At 47.0% G+C, this 20,946-nt stretch overlaps 1 protein-coding gene across 1 annotated transcript in view; it reads left to right on the top strand.

Moving 5' to 3' along the window:
• The window catches only part of MRO (maestro), a 56,279-nt gene extending 35,626 nt beyond the window's left edge, over window positions 1-20,653 (top strand). Inside the window, exons 5-11 of the mRNA XM_088833386.1 lie at window positions 1,211-1,328; window positions 10,391-10,493; window positions 11,765-11,911; window positions 12,936-13,118; window positions 17,240-17,395; window positions 18,845-18,952; window positions 19,541-20,653. Of these exons, the coding sequence (XP_088689512.1) occupies window positions 10,395-10,493; window positions 11,765-11,911; window positions 12,936-13,118; window positions 17,240-17,395; window positions 18,845-18,952; window positions 19,541-19,594 (747 nt within the window). The 5' untranslated portion in view covers window positions 1,211-1,328; window positions 10,391-10,394 and the 3' untranslated portion in view covers window positions 19,595-20,653. The remainder of the gene's footprint in view (window positions 1-1,210; window positions 1,329-10,390; window positions 10,494-11,764; window positions 11,912-12,935; window positions 13,119-17,239; window positions 17,396-18,844; window positions 18,953-19,540) is intronic.
• Window positions 20,654-20,946: the final 293 nt, after the last annotated feature.

Here is a 20,946-nt window from a genome sequence, read left to right as displayed (position 1 = left end):
CTCATTATTATTTTCTCAAGGCAGCCGTTTTCTCTCCCTCTGCTTTGTCTTCCAACCTTCCACGCTGATATACTTCAGTTTATATTTGTTCACCTGTCTCCCAGTTAGACCTCCCAGACTTGCCCACTGCCCAGTTATCGTGGCTAATGGTCTAAGCTCTGACATGAGCCCACCTGTGGTTGAATTATAACCCTGCCACTAATTAACCATGTGACCTTGAGGAAGGTCATCTCTGAGCCTCAATTTCCCCTTTAGGAAACTGAGGATCATAATTAAGAGTACTAACCTAAGAATCAAACAAGATCGTCTATGCACTATCTACCCCAATGTTTGGCACTCAGAAATATTCAATAAACATTACCTATTAGCATAACCATAAGCTCCTAGAACTTTAAAAAACTAGAACTTTTTCCTTTCTCTCACACATTGCCCAAGTTACCCAACACACACCCAGACAGTAAATAATTATCAACAAATAGATTTATGCTCTTGGGTGGAGAGTCCCGGGAAGAAAGAATGATGGAAAGGAGGCTCTTTAATTGCGCAAGTACTTTTTATACACAGGCTTTTTTGTTTGGCTTGGTTCTCCCGATAAATCATTTACATTATTGAAAGTTCAAATCGGTCCTTTTAGGACCTGTTTGCTGGGCAGGAAGGGGCATCAACGGTCAAAGCTCTGGCTGGTGGGGCAGCAATCAGTCACAATGAAGCCGCTTGGCCGGGAACACAGTGTCCCGTCCTGAGATTCAAAACTGCTGCAACTGGATTAGGGAGGGAAGCGCCGCGGCGGCGGCGGTGAGCGGGCCCCTGGAACCGGTCCACTGGGCGATGCCGCCATCTAGTGACCGCCTCCGGGATCGTGGCTGGGCAGGGCCCTCTCATTCCGCGCAGGCGAAGGAGCCTCGGAATCGCAGTCCCTTCTTTAGAAACTGGGGTGGGACTCGGACTGAGGGGCGAATAAGGGGCGAACCCAGCACAGAGAGGTGGGAAAACACCTCATCCCGGCCTGGGGAAGGAAAGGGTACGAGGGCGCTTGCGCCCACCTAGCACAGCGTCGTGGTTATCAGAGGTCGGTCCCCTCGCCCACTTCAATCCCATCTAAACTTTGATTTGTTTGGTTTTTCCTCTTACGAGTCTCACTTTCCAGCACTCTGCGCTGACCCGTTATCCTGAGCAGACCCTGCTTCTCGTTTCCTCTCTTCTCTGTTAGGAATTCAGGGCTGGGAAAATTGAGCCGAGTCATCCCATCTGGCGGCTACTCCGGGAACGGCAGCCCTGCGCGGTGACCCGGCTGCGGCCGCACCTGCCGCATCGCCACGTGACCGCAGGTAAGGGCCGGCTGCGGGCTGGGGCCACCTGCGCTGCGGCTGGAAGAGGCCACGGTCTGCTTGCAGCCCCAGACCTTTCTGGAATGTCACTTGGGTCACCGTATCAGAGAGGGGATATTCGCTTTGTAAAACTGTAGTAGGCGATTTGATGAAGACTTTTTTCTTTTCTTTTCACAAACTATGCCAATCTATCTATGACCAATAGATTATAGATTATTATATTAAGATAATTGTATTAAGAGCGTGAGATGGGGGTGGGGCTGAAAGGATATTGATGCTCCAAACTCAGGTGTGTCTGTGGTGTGTCCTTACCTGGCCAGCACTCAGGACATCGTCTAGGAACTGGATACAGGCTTAGAACAGAGTCACGGGAAGTGTAATTTTGGCATCTTAAACTCCTCTCTGCTAGTAGCTATTTTACCTTGAGTCGTTTATGGTCTTCCCCAGTGGCTCAGTGGTCAAGAATCCACCTACCATGCAGGAGGTGCAGGAAACGTGGGTTCGATCCCTGGGTGGGGAAGATCCGCTGGAGGGTGAAATAGCAACCCACTCCAGTATCCTTTCCTGGAGATTCCCATAAACAGAGGAGCCTGGCGGGCTACAATCCAGAGGGTCGCAGAGTCCCACACGACTGAGGTGACTAAGCCTGCACACATAGGCATAGGTTGTTTATATTACTCTAAACCTCAGTTTCTCCTCTAAAGTGGGCATAAGTAAACCTATCTGTCAAGATTATTGTAAAGGTTAAGTGAAATAAAACAAAGACTTCTTATTTGAGATTGGGAATGGATTTTAGAGAGCTTATGGTTGAAGGACTGAATTATTGATATAAAACATGACATCAAATATTTTACCTTAAAAGGTAGAATTTCCCAGTTTTTAATGTGGGGCCATGGCCTTTTCTTTGAATGTAGAATCCTCCAGGGGGTGTTTTTTGAGCTTTTTTGCATAAGCCACATGCGTAACACTGCATCTGTGAGGTATAGGCTGGGTTTCTTTCAATGTAGTGAGAACTTAAAGACATCTGGGAAGACTCAGGTAAAATCACTTTCTGTACAAACATCTCAATTCCAGTAAATCATTCCAGATTATTAACACTGTTTTCAAACTTCTGTCCACTCACACAAATCTTAATTGGACAGCACTTTTTTTAAGCCACTTCCCCATTGTTGAAACCTCCCAACATGTTTAATTTTGCTTTCACACAAACAACTCCCTTTCTCATATTTCATCAGTTTCTATAATAGTTAAAATTCACAGTTACAGTAACAAGTACAGCTGTTATAAACTGATTCTTGGTAAGCATATGGGGACTAACGCAGCAGAAGTTAAGTAAGTCCTGTGAGCCGCAAGCACTGGTGGGTACCATTCGCAGAGGGCCTGCAGAATATGGGTAACCTGGCAGGTTGGTTCAGTAGAGGTCAGCTAAACAGCCTCGCCTGCAGTGTATACAAAGTGCTAAATATAGTGCCTAGCATACACAAGTGTCCAGGAGTGGTAGCTACTAATATTATTGTTATCATTAATAACTTCAGTGTTGGAAGGATCGTTGCAAACCTAACAGTTTCTTTCCCTTTCCCTCATTTAACAGATAAGAATTTTGGTCTTCATCATATAGCTTTTAGTTTTAATGAGTTAAAAGCTTATTGATTATAAACCTAACATTTTGAGTCAGAAGGAATTAAATTTGCAGGGGCATTTGGGAGTCAGCCTAAAGGGCAAAACTCATCTAAGTCACCCCAAATCCATGTCTGTTCAGGAAAACCAGGTAAGAACACAATGGAGCCATGAAAACAAGCTGCAGTGTTGCTGTGATGCTGAAACTTTCCCCATCAGGGGCAGGTCATCAGCACAGAGGGAAGGACTTTCCAGAGGGAGAAGAATTTGTTGAAGAACATGCACAGGGGTGAACAAAACTCCATGCATATCCTGACCTTAGGCTCAAGGTGTCCAGGTGTCCTCTGGAGTGAGCGGACTCAGTCACGCTAGACGAGGCGTCCAAGTCTCCCAGCAGAAGAGCCCAACTCTCGTAGCGAAGAACAGCTGTTTGGGGGCTTATGGGTGGGGTTATGAACACCTGAGTCTTCAAATCCACACACTGTTTCTTCACAGTTTGTTCATAGCATTCCTCTTGGAGATCCTATCTTGCAGCAGGTGGAGATGATCCTTTTGTTTGATTGGTTTGGGTTGAAAGGACTTAATTTTCGGAGAGGAGGAGGAAGGCAGGCAGCAAGGCAGGTGGGTGGAGGCAAGCCTTTGAGAGGCCACAAGCTCGGGAGACAAAACTCAGGTGAAGGGCCCAGCAGCCTCAGAGTAACTTTTACGTTCGTTGTATTTTTTAAAGCAAACCTTTAATTTAAGAATAGTATTGAAGAGGTATGTCCACATCATAGCCTGTACAGCTCGGCCTGATTTTAATTTTATTTTGAAAGAGAAATTCAATGTGCAGCCTTAGGTGAGTGGAGTTTGCCACTTCTGAAGTTGGTTAATTTCCTCCTGAATATTCTGGAGGTTCTCCTACGCCAGCTGTGTGGACTGTCACCAGGCATCTTGTAAACACGCTCAGGCCCTCCACTCCCTGGGACTCGGATCCCGTAATTCTGGAGCAGGCCTGGCACTTCTAACAAGCACTCTGGGGCATTCCGGCACAGGAGGCCTGGCCAGCATGGTGAGAAATGCTTTACTTTCCCCGCCCCAAGGATGGAGATGCGCCCTGATGCCTCGAGATTAAACGAGATCACGGTTTTTCTCTTGTGCTGGGGAGGTGGGAGTTGGTGAGCTACTGTGGGGCCCTGTGTTTTTCTAAACACAACTGACTCCCCCAAGCTGGGTGCTCAACCTCACGTACTTTGCTCTGCTTGAGAGCCTTTCATGGCCTTAAATTCTATTAGATGTGGCTCTTAAGAAATGACAAGGCTGGGACTTTCCTGGTGGTCCAGTGGCTAAGAGTCTGCCTGCCAGTGCAGGGGAAACGGGTTCGATCCCTAGTCTGGGAGGATCCCACATACCGTGGGGGCAACTAAGCATGTGTGCCACAACTATTGCGTTTGTGCATCATGCTCTAAAGCCCAGGAATCAAAACTACTGAAGCCCACGCACCCTAGGGCCCTTGAGCCTCAACTGGAGAGTAGGCTCTGCTCGCTGCAACTGGAGAAAACCTGCCTGCAACAACAAAGACCCAGGGTAGCCAAAAATAAATAAATAAATAAAAATTTTAAAAAGAGGTGAGGCCTTTCCCTTCTGAGGCCTGGGGAAGCAGCCTGGGTGGTTAAAGCCCTCAGCTGTGCTGTGCTAATCCTGCAAGAGAGGCCAGAGTGAAGACCAGGGAAGCAGGTTGGCTTTCCTTCCTTCAGGCATGATGGGGAGAAGCTTCAGGCATGATTTTCTTATGCCGCAGAACAGGGACACCAGCTGTTTATTACTGAGGCCTGTGCCCTCCTTGGGGAGTGACCATCGAGGGAACTTTCTTCTTCTAAGCTCTGCATACCCACGGCTCAGCACCTGTCAGCTCCAATCCAGAGCATTCAGCCTGAGGAGTGGCAGGTTCCTTTGATACAAAAGGTTGTGTCCAGAAATTCCCCAGAAAGGAACAACCAAGCATTTTTTTTTTTTTTGCCTCAGTGTAAATTTTTAAATCCCTTCTTTCTGGAAGGGGATGACATAGTAATACTGTGGTTTCTTTTTTTAAAAGGCCCTGGATCTCAAAGTGTGGTGGTGCCTGGACTGGGACCATCCCAGCATCACTTGAGATGCTGGTTACAAATGCAGACTGATGGGTCCTGCTTCAGGTGTGAAAGTGAAATTGAAGTCGCTCAGTCGTGTCCGACTCTTTGCAACCCCATAGACTTCACCAGGCTCCTCCATACATGGAATTTTCTAGGCAAGGGTACTGGAGTGGGTTGCCATTTCCTTCTCCAAGGGATCTTCCTGACCTGGGGATCGGACCCGGGGATCGAACCCGGGTCTCCCGCATTGCGGTCAGACACTTTACCGTCTGAGCCAGCATCGGAAACCCTGGGGATGGGCTCTAGGAATCTGTGTTTTCACAAATCCTCCAGGTGATCCGGGTGTGCACTTGGGTGTGAGAACCGCTGGCTCAGTGCGAAGTGTATGGGAACGCCTTTATTCAAGCAACAAAAACCATCTTGCTAGGGGACTTCCCTGCCGGTCCAGTGGTTAAGACTCCACTCCTCCAATGCAAGGGGTGTGGGTTTGATCCCTGGTCCGGGAACTAAGATCCCGCATGCCATGTTGCAGTGGAAAAAAAAAAAAATCTTGCTAGTTAGTGGGAGTGCAGTGTTCTGGGAGGTTTGGGGGTCCCTCGTTGCAGTGGTGAGGGGAGGTGTGCTGTCCAGGGATGAAGAAGCAACAGAGACAGGGGTTACAGGGTGAAGAGGTGTTTCCATGGGTCTCTGAGTGTCTTCAGACTAAGAGAGCATTACTGAAACCAGCTTCGGTTGGGGTAGGGGGGCAAAGATGATGGAGAAGCCGAATCCACGTGTACCTCCAGGTCATGGAGTCAAATGTTCCGAAGCACGGCTGTTTAACAGGACTGGGTTCTAACAGTCACCTGCATTAAATAAATTCAAAACTCCAGCAAAATTAGCAACTTGTCCTGGCTTGACCAGGACTTTTTGGCTTTTAGCTCTGAAAGTCCCATGTCCCAGGAAACCCATCAGGGCCAAGCCCCAATGTGGGTTTTTGCACACCACCTATCTATTCTCCAGTTCCTTGGTGGGTACTGACTGGGTGCCCCACAATTCACTTCTATTTAGTTCAGTTCAGTTCAACTCAGACACTATCTATTTGGAGATAGCATCAGATCCCACAGGTTAAGGGCTCAGTCCCCATACTTTAGAGGCCAATCCCAAGTCCAGGTTGTCACCAGTACATGTGACCAGCCAGCTGTAGACTGAAGGTTCCCACAGCCCACTCCTTGGGTTCGATTTATTTGCTAGAGCAGCTCATAAAACTCAGTGGAACATTTTACTTCCTGAATCACGGGTTTATTATAATAGGATATAACCAAGAAACAGCCAGATGGAAGAGATGCACAGGGCAAGATGTGGAGAAAGGGCAAGGGGCTTCCCTGCCTCTCCAAGTACACAACCCTCCCTGAAGCTCCTTGTGGTCACCGATCTGGAAGCTCGCCATCCTTTCGGGGTTTTGTGGAGGCCTCTTTACCTAGGCTCGGTTGATCAAATCATTCACCACTGGTTACGGAACTCAATCTCTAGCCCTTCTCTCCTCCCAGGAAAAGAAGAGGTGAAACTGAAAGTTCCAGCCCTCTGATCACTGGATTGGTTCCCCTGACAACCAGCCCCCACCTTCAGATGATTTAGGGCCACCTCATTAGCATAAGAGAAGATGCTTTTATGGTTCTAATCACTTAGGGAATTCCAAGGGTTTTAGGACCTCTGTGCCAGGAATGGGGCCAAGACTAAATATATGTTTCTTCTTATTAATCACAATATCACCAGGGCAAAACAAGATGATTGGTCACTAGTCTGTTCAGTAACTGCACATTGGAATTACTTGGTGACTTTTTAAAAAATACTGATTCCCAGGTCCACCTCCAGAGATGATGGTAGACTTGGTCTGGGGTGTAGACAGGGTGTTCAATGTTTCAAAGTTCCTTAGGTGATTCCAACATGAGTAGGGTTGAGAACCACTGTAGCTACATACCTGTCATTTCTCCTACTAAACATTTTTTTAAAAACCAAAACAAAGGTTAATGGTTTTGGCGAAGCTAAACCCCTACAGCACACTATACACAAAAATCGACTCAAAATGGATGAACAGCCTAAGAGTTAAAATGATAAAAATCTTAGAAAACGGAGGGGTAAATATTTATGACTGGATTTGATAGTGAATTCTTAGATATGACACTGAAAGCCTGAGCAACAATGACAACAGCAAAGATGGATAGACTTTGTTGAAACTAAAAACTTGTGCATAAAAAACATTGTCAAGTAAATAAAAAGACAATGTACTGAGTGGGAAAAAGTACTTGTGAATCAAATGTCTAAGAAGGGTCTGTGCTGTGCTAAGCCGCTTCAGTCGTGTGTGACTCTATGACCCCATGGACTGTGGCCCACCAGGCTTCTCTGTCCGTGGGATTCTCCAGGCAAGAATACTGGAGGGGGTTGCCATGCCCTCCACTAGAGGATCTTCCCAACCCAAGGATTGAACCCACATTTCTTAGGTCTCCTACTTTGGCAGGCAGGTTCTTTACCACTAGTGCCATCTGGGAAGCCCTTGATCACTGCAGATGCTGATTGCAGCCATGAAATTAAAAGACGCTTACTCCTTGGAAGGAAAGTTATGACCAACCTTGATAGTATATTAAAAAGCAGAGACATTACTTTGCCAACCAAGGTCCGTCTAGTCAAGGCAATGGTTTTTCCCGTGGTCATGTATGGATGTGAGAGTTGGACTGTGAAGAAAGCTGATCGCCGAAGAATCGATGCTTTTGAACTGTGGTGCTGGAGAAGACTCTTGAGAGTCCCTTGGACTGCAAGGAGATCCAACCATTCCATTCTAGAGGAGATCAATCCTGGGTGTTCATTGGAGGGACTGATGCTGAAGCTGAAACTCCAATACTTTGGCCACCTCATGTGACAAGTTGACTCACTGGAAAAGACTCTGATGCTGGGAAAGGTTGGGGGCGGGAGGAGAAGGGGACGACGGAGAATGAGATGGCTGGATGGCATCACCGACTCTGTGGACATGAGTTTGAGTGTACTCCGGGAGTTGGTGATGGACAGGGAGGCCTGGCATGCTGTGATTCATGGGGTCGCGGAGAGTTGGACACGACTGAGCGACTGAACTGAACTGAACTGAACTGATCCAGAGTATGGGGCTCCCCTGGTGGCTCAGATGGTAAAGAATCCACCTGCAATGTGGGGGACCTGGGTTTGATCCCTGGGTTGCAAAGATACCCTGGAGGAGGATATGGCAACCCACTCCAGCATGCTTGCCTGGAGAATCCCCATGGACAGAGGCACCTGGCAGGTTAGAGTCCATGGGGTCGCAAAGAGTCAGACATGATTAAGCCACTAAGCACACACACACACATCCAGAATATGTAAAGAACTCTACAACTAAAAAACAAAAAGATAGACCAATTCAATTAAAAAACAGACAAAGGATTTTAATAGACATGGCTCTGACAAAGGTATACAAACCACAAATACACATACTAAAAGATACCAGTAGTCATTTAAAAAGTGCTAATCAAACCCAGAAGGGCAAACCACTTCACACCCACTAGGATGAATGTAATAATAACTAAAAAAAACTGGAAAGTAAGCTTTTGGTGATGTGGGAAGATTGAAACTCTTGCACATTATAGCCACTGTGGAAAACAGTTTGGCAGTTCCTCAAAAAGTTAAACATAGAATCACTATAGTGATGGTTTAGTTGCTAAGTCGTGTCCAACTCTTGTGACCCCCATGGACTATAGCCCGCCAGACTCTACTGTCCATGGGATTCTCCAGGCAAGAATACTGGAGTGGGTTGCCATTTCCTTCTCTGGGGGATCTCCCCGACCCAGGAATCAAACCCGGGTCTCCCGCATTGCTGGTAGATTCTTTACTGACTGAGCTTTGAGGGAAGCCCATGTAGAATCACTATATGACTCAGCAATTCCACTCCTAGGTATATACCCAAAGAATTGAAAGCAAACATTCAAACACTTGTACACCATTGTTCATAGAAGCGCTATTCAAAGTACCCAGAAGGTGAAGACGACCCACTGTCCATCAAAAGATGAATGACTAAGCAAATGTGGCCTATCCATACCACGAAATATTACCTAGGTATGAACAGGAATAAAGTACGAGTATGTGCGACCTGGATAAACCTCAAAGACATCATGCCGAGAGACAGAAGCCAGACTCAAAAGGCCCTAGTATTGTTTGATTCCATTTATAGTAAATATCCAGAACGGGTAAATTCATAGAGACAGTAATCCAGTGAATGGTTGCCAGGGACTGGTGGGGGAGGGCAGAATGGTCATTTCTTAATGGGTACGGGATTTTCTTTGATGAAAGCATTTTAGGTTAGGACCAGATAAAGGTGGTGGTTGCACAATGTTATTAAAATAGTTAATTGTATGTTACATGGATTTCATCTAAAAAAAATCAATGGTTCATAATTACATAATTAAACTAATCAAATTTAATTTAATATTACAATTAAAACTAAACTCCAGGCAGTCCTTCACGGCTGGCCTTTAACTACTTCCTGTTGCCTTATCTTCTAACACTTTCCTGTTTTAATTGTTATTATTACCTCTCCCGTGTAACTTACTACATGGAATCCCACTGGAATCTCAGTGTGTGCAGTATGCTTCAGCCTTTCCCTTAAAGTTCTCTTGCATGCAGTGGGACGTCTCTACCAGCACTTCCAGCGCACAGTCTTGTCTTATCTCCTGTAGCTTCCAACTTTGCATCCTTGCCCTCAAAGCATGATACTCAGGATTGGCAGCTTTGATGTAACCTGGGACCTTATAAGAAAGGCACGAAACTCCGCCCCAAACCCACTGAGTCCAAATCTGCATTTTAACAAGTTCCTCTGATAACTCACGTCTGAGAAGCACTGGTTTAAACCAGTGGCCCTCACACCAGGCTGCAGATCAGAATCACTTTACAAGCTGTATTTATCTATAATGTACTGGGTTGGCCAAAAAGTTCGTTTGGGTTTTTGGCCAACTCAATATATTTTAAATAATATATGCATGTGGTAAAATTGTAAACTGTAAACAAAGAAGAACAAAGAGCATGGCTCACCACCTGGTTCTTCAAGGAATAAACCCTAACCCTCTGCAGGCTTTGACCGAGGGTGCACTCACAGAGGTGGTGTCTCCCCGTGGTTTTGATCTGTATTTCCCTGATGATTTGTAAGGCAGGTGTTGCTCTTTATTTTCTGATGTGACTGGTCCATCTCCTTGGTGACAGGTTCCCCAGGACAAACCTCAAGGATGCTGCTGCTTTACAGCCCTACCCTGGCACAGGGCTTTGAGTGTCTGTGGCTCATACGACAATTTGTTCTTTTTTTAGTTCCATGGACCAAACACTGAGAAGAATGCTGGGCCAGCCCCTTTCCAGCCCCACCACCCAGCCCAAGAAGAAAAGCACATCAGTGATGTCTTTCTTTTCCAAGGTCTGAGACAAATTATTATGAACAAATGGCCTGTCTCAGCAGCCACATTGTGATACGTGTGCTTGTGGGTTCCTTCCATTCCTTCTACTGAGGTGCCTCTTCTGAAAAAAAGTTTGACGGCAGCTCTTAACACGAGTGAAATGTTTATAGGATAACAAGAAGATGAGTTGGGAAGAATTTAGCTTGCTGTGAACTTAATGATAATAATATAGAATGAACTGCAATGAATATTCAGAAATACTAATGAGCCTTGGTAATCACACAAACACCAAACAGGGCTATGGGTCTCGTCTCCAGACCCATCCCACACCCTCTACTAAGGATAATTAGGATCTCGTCTGGATCTTGCCTGAATCTTGCATTGTTTTGGTTCTGACTCCAACACGTTGCCACGTCCTGTGATGCCCAGGACACCAAGCCCTTCTTGGTATCAGGGCTCAAAGCTCTAATATCCCATCTCTTGCCCTACAGTTAGAGCTTAGACCTTGAAGTCCAGATTTCTGCATCAGCCACACAGTGCTTTCCGATATGCATTATTTATGTATTTCTTTTCCTAATCTTCATTGCTCCGATGCTTGCATTCTGGGGTAGGAAATCTTTCAGGTACCCTGAAATGCTTGTTGATGTGCTTTGCTAATTGTGTCAAAGGCTCTTGAGAGGTTGAGTGAGATGAGCACTGAGAATCGACCCTGGGATTTAGTCATACTGGGGACGGAGAGTCGGGGCAGGGTATGGATGCCATCAGCCTGGTGGGAGAAGGCTCAAGAAAGAATGGAGAAGAGGAGCTGGAGAAAGCGAGTATAGACACGTTTCCAAGGTTTAGCTACAAGGTGGAGCAGAAAAACAAGGAAGAGCTGTGGGAGGAAGAAGGTGAAGGACACCCTTCTTTGGGGCTTGGGGAATGCAGCTTCCCTGTCCTGTTAAAGAGATTGGGCTTCTCAGATCCATGAACACTCCTAAAGCCCTTTGTTCTCAGCTCTGTCACATCCACAGCTGCCCAGACACCCCTCTCTGAAATCCCCCCAAACCTACCTCAACATAAGCTCTGCATCATTTTTCTCCACACCCTTTTCTCTTCCTCTATTCTTTTCTCCAATACATAGATTAAACAGTATATTCCCAGAAAAAGCCAGGTGTCTTTAGGCAGAGAAAGAAGGAGTAAAATCGAGCAGCAAAACAGGTTTTTCTTACAGGACGGGATTAGCGTTGGTGATGGGTAGGGTGTCACTCTGAACACTCCCAAATCAATGTATTTTTGACCCACCACCTAGGTCTCTTGGAATCTGAGGCTCCAGAAACAGGAACCTCTGAAGAATGTGTTTTTCATCTTGGCAGAGACAGCCCGGGATCCCAGTGTTAAAAAGCGTCATATGGTGATGAGAAGCCTGGGAACCATGGCCTGTGAGATCCCAGACAAGGTAGGAAGGGCAGGGGGTGCTCGGCCAGCCCTTGTGGCCTGGAGTCCCCAGGATTGGGGGTCCACTGCTGTGTAATGGATCTCCATGGTCTGGCGTTCATATCTCGCCATTTCCTTGGGTCAGGAGTCCAGGTAGAGTTCAGCTGGGTCCTCTGCCCAGGGGCCACAAGGCTGCCATCAAGGTGTGGGCCAGATTGCATTCCTTTCTGAAGTTCAGGGTCATCTTCCAAGCTTTGGGAGCTGTTGGAAGAATTCAGTTCTTTCTGGTTGTAGAACTAACGTCGCTCTTTCCTTGTTGACTGGCCATTCCCGGCTCCCAGAGGCCACCCTCACATAGCATGGCAGCTTTAGTTCTTCACGGTCAGCAGGAGAGTGTCTCCCCTTCCTGTCTGCCATGGGATCTAAGGGAACCATGGGAACAACATCCATCACCAACGTGATGTTTGAGAGGTCAGAAGCTCTCAAAGTTACTGGTTCTGTCCACCGTCAAGGGCAGGAGACTGCACAGAGGCTAATGTGACTCCATTGGGGTCAGCTCAGGGTCATCATTCCTCAGTATCATCAGCCTTGGGATACAAAATCGCAGGCAAGGTTAACACATGGCTGGATATCACCCTCTGGTGAATTTAATTTTTCTAAGAATTTATGTTTGTTTAGTAAAAGACTTCTTCTTCCTTTAGCATCTGTCCACTTCAGTGACCATTTCATCTCATCCCCTGTCAAAGTCCCCAATAGGCCACAGGTCCCTAGGTCACCCAGCTCACCACCCTCCCTAACGTGCCCTCCCCAGCCTCACCCACCCACAGGCCAGGCTCCAGACTGCTCTTTCTGTTCTTCCAAGACCGAGCTGGGTTCTTGGGTCAGATTAGCGAAAGCATTTGTTATTTTGCCGAGAGTTATTGCATCCCATGCTGAAGAAAGCCACGACCAAGCCCCAGGTTATTGGATGATTAGAAGTGGAGTTGCTTTCCAACCCATGTGGAGCGATTGCTGTGCTGCTCACACTCTCCAAACCTTGCTAACAGGTGAGAAAGTATAAGAAGATTGTCATAGACCTGCTGGTACACGGTCTGTATGACCCGGTGAGTTCTGAAGTCATCCATGAAAGCATGGAGACCCTGACCATCATCCTGGGCAAGATGCAGGGGAAAGCCCTGGGTTCCTTCTTCATAGACGTCACCCTCCAGACCCGGACTCTGCTCGATGACGTAAGTGAGATGACGCGGAAAGATTCCAGGTTCTTAAATTCAAATGTGAGCCCCCAGTGACGCGTTGCTCAGGAAACAAGACCTCTGTTATTCGCTAGTTATTAAGAAATTGTGACTCAGCTGGTAAAGAATCCACCTGCCATGCGGGAGACCTGGATTCGATCCCTATGTTGGGAGGATCCCCTGCAGAAGGGAAAGGCTACTCACTCCAGTATTCTGGCTTGGAGAATTCCATGGACTGTACAGTCCGTGGGATTGCAAAGAGTCGGACATGACTGAGTGGCTTTCACTTTCAACTTTCTTGTTGAGAGACTGGTACTGTGCTGGGCGTTATTGAAGACATAAAGGTATGTAGGATTCCATCACCACCCCTCAAGGAGTGTTCATCGTAATAGAACCGTTGAGTATATACACACTTAACGATGATGGCGCCCATGTGTGTTCTATGGTCTCTTACAAATGTGATGATCAGAGTAGTTCATGTTTAGTGAGCTCTTACTGTGTGCAGGCATGTCTCCAGGCAGTTTACATGGATCGTCTCATCTTCATGATAAGCCGGTGAGGCAGGCGCTGTTATCTTCACTTTATAGAGGAGGAAACCAAGGCCTTGAAAGGTTAGGTAACTTGCCCAGGGATCATGGAGTGAGTCAGTGGGTATGAAACTAGGCCCTCTGCCCAGGGCCTGCACATTTTTTTTTTTCTGTTTAAAAAAATTTTTTTACTTGAATTCTGTTTTTATTGAGGTACAGTTGATTTACAATACTAGTTTCAGGTACCCAGCATAGTGATTCCGTATTTTTACAGTTCATACTCCATTAAAACTTGTTACAAGATAATGGTTGTAATTCTTGGTACAATACATCCTTGTTGCTTATCTATTTTATTATTTTAATTTTTAAAATTGATTTTTAATTGGAGAATACTTGCTTTACAATCAGGGCCAGCCCTCTTAACTGCTGGGTGACAAGGCAGGCTGAACAAAAAGTGCATGGAGACAGAATGTGAGGGCTCAGGAGCTGATCAGTTAGCTTACCATGGTTCACACACACACAGACACACACACACACACAGACACACACACACACACACACACAGAGCTGATCAGTTAGCTTACCATGGTTCACACACACACACACACAGCTGATCAGTTAGCTTACCGTAGTTCACACACACACACAGCTGATCAGTTGGCTTACTGTAGTTCACACACACACACAGAGCTGACCAGGTGGCTTACCGTAGTTCACACACACACACAGCTGATCAGTTGGCTTACTGTAGTTCACACACACACACACACACAGACGCAGAGAAAGGCAAGACCTGTAGAGCAGGGAACAGACCTTGCATTACTCACAGAGCATCTTGCATGAGTTCCACACACCTGATTCCTCAGGAGTAACTCCGTGAGAGCCGGGTGCCTGCATCCCACGGGAGGAAGAGAAACCTGCAAAGTACGGAGCTTGAAGCTTATGAGTAGCTGCTGGGACATTTGCCTCCCCTGCTGCTCAGGGAGACGGAGCGGCCTGTGTTCGAGGTGACCCAGGGCTCTCTGGGGTGGGGAGGGAGGTCTCTGCTCCGCCTCCCTGGAGTGTTAAGCAGGTGTCCCCAGGGAGGTGTCTCTCAGTCTCTCTGGAGCTGCTATCTTAATCGCCGGGGCTTGTTTGCCATGCGATCTTGAAGGGTGGGGGGGCACAGCATAGGCCTTTGTTCTAGAATTCCAGGCATGAGAGCCCCTGAGAGGAGTCTTAGGGAAGAAGGGTGGGAGTTTTTAACTAGGACCAGGGATAGGGGCCTCAATCCTAATTGATCAAGTCTCCGGAATGTCATTGAACACACGTGGGCGTCAGCGTCATCAGTGTGTGTATGCTCAGGGCTCCATTGCAGTGAGCCCTCCTTGGGGGGTCGGGGGGGATGGATCCTGTGTGTACACTGTGGTCACAGATGGGTCTTGAAAGAGGGAGGATTCTTCCTGCCCATCAGCAACCACGGTTCCAGCAAACTGAATTTCCTCCGGAGGAGAGGAGCAGTTAGGCGTTAAGGTCGTGTGTGTGGGGGATGCAGGAGGAGGAGCTGGGGAGGACACGGACCTCGAGGGGGAGGAGCCTGGGAGGACGCAGACTTCGAGGGGGAGGATGCAGACTTCGAAGGGGAGAAGCCGGGGAGGACGTAGACTTCGAGGAGGAGGAGCTGGGGAGGATGAAGACTTAAAGAGCCTCAGGGGAAACTCCTTAGTCCGCTTTGCGCATTTGCTTGGGGGTACTGCTGCAGACCCTTCCGTGGGGGTGTTGTGTAATACGTGAAACAAACGCTTAAGGACACCAAATCTGAGAGGTGAAAAATGGAATTCCAAGAAGTTTCTGGCCCCATGCTTCTTGGTTAATGAACCATGAGCTCTTTTTATCAGCTCCATCTTGTGACTAAGGGGGTCGAGGAACTTGCCCCAGGTCTGACTTCAATGAGGTAACCCGTTTTCTCATACAATCACTTTTTAAACCCAGTGAAGCTGTGATTTTTGATCAGAGAGCCCTTGTCATGGTGAAACCTGGAGATACCCGTGGGGCGCTCTTTCTGACAGTTCGTAACTCTGTCAGAGCATTCTTCCCTGCCTGCCCTGCTATGTCCCCTTCATATGACTGTCAGACTCCCGGGGGGACAGACACCCCCTTACACACCTCTGTACATCTCAGAGCATTAGGGTAGTGATTCAGATGGAGTCAGGACCCAGTGAGCACTAGCTGAATTGAATTAAACACACACACACGGGTAGAACAGTGGAGAAAGTGCAACACTAAAGCAATTTCTGTATGGGTCACACGTGCTAAAGATTGTTTCACAGGAGAGCAGTGGTGTCGTCTTGCTGAATGTCTGTGGCCCCCAGTTCTAGGCGAGGAGGCCTGTCCCAGTCCGGTTCCCTCTGATTCACCTGGAGCTGGTGAGGATCAGAAAACACTGATGTAAAAATTCCTTCACCATGAGTCGGGAGACTGGGTTACCACTCTGGTTCTCTGTTCCCTCATCCTGTGATTCTGGGCAAATCCCTGCTGTCTCCCAACCTGGACAGGGAAATGCTTGGACGAGACAGCTCCCTGGGGAGACAGAGAAAGGACTGAAGCTGCTGACGTGCAGTTAGGGACACACCAGGCCATCAGATCCAGAGCTGGAGAGCTGGCAGGATGTCAGGAAAGAAACAATGATTTCTGCTGCATGTGGGAGAATTCAGACCAAAGTAAAGAGAGATGGCCTGGCAAAAATGCTGGGAGTATTAACAGGGTGTGGGTCAAATGAATTATGACACAGCACCCCACCCCCACCCTGCCAAAATCCTCTGTTTGGAGTGACATGGAAAAGCGCTCCCAGAGAGACTGATGAGAAATCAAGGCGCCTAACAATGGAATGGTCCATGTCCATTTGTGTAAAAATGTGGGAAAGAGCTATATAGTAAGATATATTTTATTTTTCCCTTCTTAATTTTCTGAAGGGCTGCATACAAAATATATGACTTTGTGGAGAGGGAACTTTGGTGGCAGGTGGAGAAGTGTTGGAAGGAGACTTACTTTTTTTATATATATAACTTTTATATAGACCTTTTTAAAATTTTATTGGAGGCTAATTATTTTACAATATTATATTGGTTGGTTTTGCCATACATTGACATGAATCTGCCCCGGGTGTACGTGAGTTCCCCTTCCTGAACCCCCCTCCCACCTCCCTCCTCCCCTTATCCTCCCTAACCTTTTGAATTTATCAAACCTGGGTCTCCTGCAGTGCTGGCAGATTCTTTACCATCTGAGCCACCAGGGAAGCCCATAATACTTGGTTATTTTGAATTTCGAACCCTGTAAACATCTCCTGTTTAATCTCCAAAACGTTAAATAATGAAGAAAAAATCTGGGGAGCTGGGAGTAGCCACAGTGATGCCCGTGTCTGCTGGAGGAGAGCCTCTGTGCGGACTCAGGGGGTCTCCTCTCCAACCCCCAGCCCAGCCCAGCCGGCCGAGTGCTGAGATGGGAGGTCAGGGCCCACCTGGAACGTGCAGGGAACAGGGCCGTGTTGTCCCGTGATGCATCTCTTTGTGGTACTGACCTGGGTTTGCTGTTCTGTTCACGGGGGACCCACAGGAGAATGACAGCCTGAGATACTCGGCCTTTGTCTTGTTTGGGCAACTGGCTGCCCTTGCTGGACGGAAGTGGAAGAGGTTCTTCACCCGTCAGGTGAAGCAGACTCAGGACTCCCTCCTGACCCACTTACAGGACAGGAATCCCCAGGTGGCCAAGGTAAGTCTGAGCCTCTCCAGGCAACCTCCTGGAACTGCGGAGGGAGCGGGGAGGCAGCCCTGCTGAGTCGGGATGCCAAGCCCTCCACTGCGGCCAGTTCCGTCGCGGATGCTCAGAGGAGCATCCGTGTGAGTCCTGGAGAAAGTGCCTCTCTGATGGCTAACTGATTCCTCTCTGAGCAGGGGTGTTCTTTTCCATCTGCTCCTGCCCTGCCTGCCTGGTCCCGGCCCCTGTCAACGCCAGATACAGTCGTTAATGGAGAGGGGGCAGGGAGGTGCTGGCTGACTCTCTGCGGCAGCAGCTCCTCTCAGAGGAGATTCATTCACACCCAGCTAGCTTTTGTCACCGCACCTGGTTCAGATTTCCCACCCTTGGCTTCTTAGCTTCCTATGAAAAGTGAGAAGTGTGTTAATTGCTCAGTCGTGTGTGACTCTTTGCGACCCCATGGGTTGTAGCCCGCCAGGCTCCTCTGTCCGTGAGATTCTCCAGGCAGGGATACTGGGAGTGGGTTGCCATTCTCTCCTCCAGGGGATCTTCCCAACCCAGAGATTGACCCCGAATCTCTTGCAGTGTAGGCTGATTCTTTACTGTCTGAGCCATGAAACTTCTGTTTCATTCTTGGAGAAAATGTGTCCTAATGGGGTTGGCTGGACCTCAGGGCTGGTTTAGAGCAGGTAAGGTTTTCAAATCCATCGGTAACAAAGGGTTCCACTAATTCACTGATCTTCTTTGAGGCGGTGCATGAGGGAGGGAGAGAGAGAGATTGAGACTGAATTTAGGAATCTGGTGCAACTTTTTAAAATAGTCTCTTTTTTAACTTTTTATTTTGTGTTAGGGTATCGCCGATTAACACATAATGTCGTGATAGTTTCAGAAGAACAGCAAAGGGACTCAGCCATACATATACATGTATCCGTTCTCCTCCAAACTCCCCTCCTCTCCAGGCTGCCACGTAACATGCTGAGTTTCATGTGCTGTATAGTAGGTCCTCGTCGGTTATTCATTTAAATATAGCAGTCCAGCACTACTTCTGATGATTCAGGAAGGGTTGTGGTAAACTCAAGCTTTGCCCTCCCCACCAGTCCGAAGTTATAGACATGGTCATTGCATAAACATAAATCCTCTCAAAGTTATGTGCCATCCTGGATGGGAGGAATTTGGGGAGAATGCTTACATGTGTACACATGGCTGAGTCCCTTCTCCGTTCACCTGAAACTATCACAACGTTGTTCATCAGTTATACCCCAATACAAAATAAAAAGCTTAAAGTTTGAAAAAATAAAAACCATAAGCATAAATCCTCTAAGATTCAAATTTTCAAACTTTCTGGAAGTGACGATCACACTCAGCGGTCCCTGGACCACAGATTGGTGCATTCCTCCTCCTTGCTTGGGATTATAAAACGCTCTCATGTTTGTGACCATAAGGCGGGAATATTATTTCTCTCAGGCCTGCAAAACAACTTTTCAAGCCTGTTCTCCGTATCTGAGACAAAGCAAGGACTACAGCTTCCAGAATGAGGAGGATCAAAGGAACCCTAAACTCTGCCGGCAGCTGGTGAGTGAGCGAGGGCAGGAGACGTTCTTCCGGCCCCGGCGCGGTCGATGCTGGTGTTAAGGCGGAAGGTGGTCGGCACACCAGGGAGTTGCCCCCATAAAACAACTCAGGCCGAGAATGTTTCAACTCTCATTGACCCACAACGCAATGTAAACAACAAAACGCCCAGAGGACTGTGCACAAAATATATTGGCAGTTCCTGTTTAGATCTCTCTGTGTGTGTGTATTAGGTCACTTAAGTTGTGTCCGACCCCTTGGGACCCTATGGACTGTAGCCCGCCAGGCTCCTCTGTCCATGGGATCCTCCAGGCAAGAATACTTGAGTGGGTTGCAGTGCCCTCCTCCAGGGATCTTCCTGACCCGGGGATGGAACCTGCGCTGTGTCTCCTGCAGTGGCAGGCGGGTTCTTTACCACTGGCACCACCTGTTTTAGATCTCTGGGTGAATGCCAGTGATGATGCCTCCTCCTCTGAGAAGCGGAGAGTCGTTTATCCTCAAGCTCAGCCTTTGATGACCATCTACTCGTTCTAGAGTCGAGGAGGTTTACTGGATCCTTCCCTCACGTGTCCCTTTGCCAATTTCTTTCAGAGCCACTACCATCCCGAGCTCCTGCAGTTCTTCTATGCAAATAAAATCCTGTAAGCACAGAGCGGCAGGGAGGTGGGTCCAGTGAGCGCGTGGCTGGGGGCTGATAGTACCCCTCTTTTAACCCTTCGGATGCTCTGTTGCCTCTGGTGATTGTGATAGAAAACGGGATGTTGGGAGAGCAATTGATGGCAAACTTAAGACCATGGAATTGTATAGTTGCATCGAAAGTAAATTCTGAATAGCGTATGTCTCATTTTCTTCCACACAAGTTTGATGATAAGGTGCAGTGCATCCTTTCTTTAAAACTTTTAAAGTATATGTGGACTCAGTGCTTTTTTCTCAGCATTTTTCTTCTTAAGGATATCTCTGTTGCCAACCTTTGTTTTTAGTTTTTAAGGCTTAGGAGAATATTACCTGAATTTTTTTTTTACTCTGTTATTGATCCTTTGCCATTTGCTATTAATACCTTTTATCTGGTGAGACCTATTTAAAGCTGGCCAAGGTACCAAGAAGTTAGCGTGGAGGGCAATTTCCAGTTGTTCATCATCGTCAACAGTCAGTGTCTCCAAGATCATTCCAAACAAGAGTTAATAAAGAGAAAAAAAATCGATGAAGCATGTGTTGAAAATCCTCAGGCTAATGGTAATGTGTGGAATACTAATAATGAACTTTGGGTATTGAGCATGTTTATAGTTCACTGGGTACTAAGCACTTTGCAAGTATTATTTAATATTCACAACAAGCTGTGAGAAAGATACTATTAGTACCCTCATTTTATAGATGAGAAAACTAAAGTGAAAGTTGCTCTCTTTGCAACCCCAGGGACTATAGCCTGCCAGGCTCCTCTGTCCATGGAATTCTCCAGGCCAGAATACTGGAGTGGGTAGCTGTTCCCTTCTCTAGGAGATCTTCCCAACCTGGGGACCCAACCCAGGTCTCCTGCACTGCAGGCGGATTCTTTACCATCTGAACCACCAGGGAAGCCCAAGAAAACTAAGGCACAGGGAAATTAACTTGCCCAAGATTACCCAGTAATTAATCGAAGTGGAATTCAACCCCTGACTAAGGGAGCCTTCATTCAGTCAGCACACTGCCTTGTTATGGAATAACTGATGGATGGTTAGAAATGTAAAAAAAAATAAAACTAATTAAAAAAAACTGCTACTGCTGCTTTTCTGTTTGATTCAGTTAACTTTTGCTTTTATGTGTACTGAGAATACATTTTTATTAATCATCTCTTGGCTACTATGTCGGCTTTTTGGTGATCAATCCTAGTTATAAGTGGGGTCCCAATAATCTTACAATGAGTTAAATTTCACAGTCCCTCTTATAAAAATCTTATAAATTTATAAAAAGCAAAAAGTCTTATAAATCTTATAAAAAGGAAAAATCTCACAGTCCCTTCC

This window comes from Moschus berezovskii, chromosome 28, assembly GCF_049115385.1.
Source record: "Moschus berezovskii isolate FMDL1 chromosome 28, NW_MosBer_1.0, whole genome shotgun sequence".
In the NCBI taxonomy this organism is placed as follows: Eukaryota; Metazoa; Chordata; class Mammalia; order Artiodactyla; family Moschidae; genus Moschus; species Moschus berezovskii.
The sequence above is the reverse complement of the archived record's forward strand: the minus strand, read 5'-3'. Positions and strand labels throughout refer to the sequence as shown.